This window comes from Bidens hawaiensis, unplaced genomic scaffold (genome assembly GCF_021521415.1).
Source record: "Bidens hawaiensis isolate Kalapana, Puna unplaced genomic scaffold, B.hawaiensis_p1.1 tig00001143_1, whole genome shotgun sequence".
Classification (NCBI taxonomy): domain Eukaryota; kingdom Viridiplantae; phylum Streptophyta; class Magnoliopsida; order Asterales; family Asteraceae; genus Bidens; species Bidens hawaiensis.
The window spans coordinates 1,532,400-1,535,527 of NW_027491065.1; the positions used below are offsets into that span (position 1 = coordinate 1,532,400).

At 40.6% G+C, this 3,128-nt stretch overlaps 1 protein-coding gene across 1 annotated transcript; it reads left to right on the top strand.

Moving 5' to 3' along the window:
* Positions 1-478: 478 nt before the first annotated feature.
* On the top strand, positions 479-2,606 carry LOC143561236 (trans-cinnamate 4-monooxygenase-like). Its single transcript, XM_077049368.1, has 3 exons — positions 479-1,256; positions 1,353-1,486; positions 1,935-2,606. Exons 1-3 carry the CDS (start codon positions 481-483, stop codon positions 2,531-2,533), a joined length of 1,509 nt encoding a protein of 502 aa, XP_076905483.1. The 5' UTR covers positions 479-480; the 3' UTR covers positions 2,534-2,606.
* The last annotated feature ends 522 nt before the right edge of the window (positions 2,607-3,128 follow it).

Genomic DNA, 3,128 nt, shown 5'->3' on the forward strand with positions numbered 1-3,128 from the left:
AATGTAGAAAATACATATATTGATGTGCATTTATAAATACATATAAATTAAAATTTTTGAGCATTTCTCAATAACAGTCCCCCGGCAGCAGCTAAGGTCTGACTACCCTTTCGATCGGCCCTAATCATGGATTCGGTTCGATGGCTACAACCGGTTTTAATTTAATTCTAACTTTTTGTTAAAATAAATGTAAAGTTTCCTTTTGTAGCTACGAGAACTCAAACCAAACTATTTGCATTGATGAATTCAACATTTAATATACGACCTATAATAAATAATCTAACACAATTTTTATAGGTGAATTTTGGTCACTAGTTCGCCGTCAAAGCAACTAACGGCGTTAGCTACAGCTCTCCCTACCAACCACACGTCCACCTAACCCTATCCATCACCACCTATATAAAACCATTCACCCTCCAACACTTAAATTATAAATATAAATCTCTTATCACACCACTTATAACAACCATAACCACCACAATGGATCTTCTCCTCCTGGAGAAAACTCTGCTAGCTCTCTTCATAGGTGCAATCTTCATCTCCAAGGTACGCGGCAAGCGTTTCCACCTCCCACCTGGACCACTCCCGGTCCCAATCTTCGGAAACTGGCTCCAGGTTGGCGATGACCTCAACCACCGGAATTTAACCGACCTGGCCAAAAAATTCGGCCAGATCCTTTTGCTCCGCATGGGCCAGCGTAACCTAGTCGTCGTTTCGTCACCTGACCTGGCCAAAGAAGTCCTCCACACGCAAGGCGTGGAGTTCGGATCCCGAACACGCAACATCGTTTTCGATATCTTCACCGGCAAAGGCCAGGACATGGTGTTCACCGTGTACGGAGAGCACTGGCGCAAAATGCGGAGGATCATGACCGTGCCGTTTTTCACGAACAAAGTCGTTCAGCAGTACCGGTACGGGTGGGAGGCCGAGGCGGCTGCGGTGGTGGAGGATGTGAAGAGTACTCCGGCGGCGGCGAGTGAAGGTGTGGTGATCCGGAGACGGTTGCAGCTGATGATGTATAATAATATGTTTAGGATTATGTTTGATAGGCGGTTTGAGAGTGAGGATGATCCGTTGTTCGTGAAGCTGAAGGCGTTGAACGGTGAGAGGAGTCGGTTGGCGCAGAGTTTTGAGTATAATTATGGCGACTTTATTCCCATTTTGCGGCCGTTTTTGAAAGGCTATTTGAAGCTGTGTAAGGAGGTCAAGGAGAAGAGGTTTCAGCTGTTTAAGGATTATTTTGTGGATGAGAGGAAGTAAGTTTGTTAAAATTTGATCACTAGTAGTATGCTAATTAATTGTGCTAAATAAAATTAAAAATGTGAGATTGTGTTTGTGACTGAAATGAACAGGAAGTTGGGGAGCACAAAAAGCATGGACAACAACCAGTTGAAGTGTGCAATTGATCACATACTTGACGCAAAGGACAAAGGAGAGATCAATGAAGATAATGTGCTTTACATTGTTGAGAATATCAATGTTGCCGGTATGCTCTCTCTATTACTTTAAAATTTAAATTTAAATATTTGTTTTTGAAAAAGTTAACTTACTTTTTCAAATTTGGCTGACTTGTTAAAATGTTATTTGTGAAAAAATTGGCTCAACTAACCCGGCTAGTTTGGTTTGCTTTTTCAAAAACTGCATATGTTTGACCGATCATTTTGGTTAAAACAGCTGAACCGGATCAATGACCCGTTTAACTTGGAAAATAATTATATCGAGTTTATTTACCTATTAATACTTAAAATTCTTAATTTACTTTTTTTTTTCTTATAAGCAATTATGTTTTAAACTATGATTAGTTATTTCTAAAATTTTTAATGTCAGATATATTATTAGACTTGATCGAAACTTACTTTAGTTGTGTAAACTAAATTAAAACATGTGAATTTCGTGTTGTGCCAAATATTCACGCCCCTACTTGTTATTGTTAGCAATCGAGACAACCCTATGGTCCATCGAATGGGGAATCGCCGAGCTAGTGAACCACCCAGAGATCCAAGCGAAACTCAGGCACGAGCTCAACACAAAGCTTGAGCCAGGAGCCCAAGTCACCGAGCCAGATCTCCCCAAGCTTCCTTACCTCCAAGCCGTGATCAAGGAAACCCTCCGCCTCCGAATGGCTATCCCTCTCTTGGTCCCACACATGAACCTACACGACGCCAAGCTTGGCGGCTATGACATTCCGGCCGAGAGCAAGATCTTGGTCAACGCTTGGTGGCTCGCAAACAACCCCGAGCAATGGAAGAAACCAGAGGAGTTTAGACCGGAGAGGTTCTTTGAAGAAGAAAGCAAAGTGGAGGCTAACGGGAATGATTTTAGGTACCTCCCGTTTGGAGTCGGGAGGAGGAGTTGTCCCGGGATCATTCTTGCACTGCCGATCCTTGGGATCACGCTCGGGCGGTTGGTGCAGAATTTTGAGCTGTTGCCAGCCCCGGGACAGTCAAAGGTTGACACAACCGAGAAAGGTGGACAGTTTAGTTTGCATATCTTGAAGCATTCCACGATTGTTGCCAAACCAAGAGTGGTATGAGAATTATGTTGTACGATTTGGTGGTTGATGATGTAACCCGTATAATGTAAGATGATTGTATTCAATGTTTGCTTATTTAAGGAGTATTACATCAAAAGTCAAATGATAAGTGTTAAAAATTGTGGATTTTAGTGGTTAGTCCATGTGTCAAAAAGATATGGACGCGATAAAGAACACATCAACTGATGATTAAATTAAACTATAATTAAAGTCCCCCGAGTTATGACAGGTTATTATTTCTAGTAGACGTGTATTGTTATAGCAGTATTATTTCTTAGTTCTTAATGTTGTAGTTTACAAAACGAATGAGATAAATTTCATTTATCTTACTTCTTTTAGTATATTTTTAGTTATTACAAAAAGAAGTCAACAAAAGTTCAATGATGGGGTTATACTTTAAAAATCACATTATTACCTAAATCAAATAACTATTAAAAGTTTGAGGGTGCAATGTGCCAATTTGCTAAAGCAAAATTCCGTATACTGAAAGGTGGGGCGGGTGACGTGGGGGTCACATAAGAGAGAAAAGTCCAATAGAGTTTTGTATGTATGGAGTACAGTGTACAACTTCTTAAGGTAAGGGTATAACCTTTTA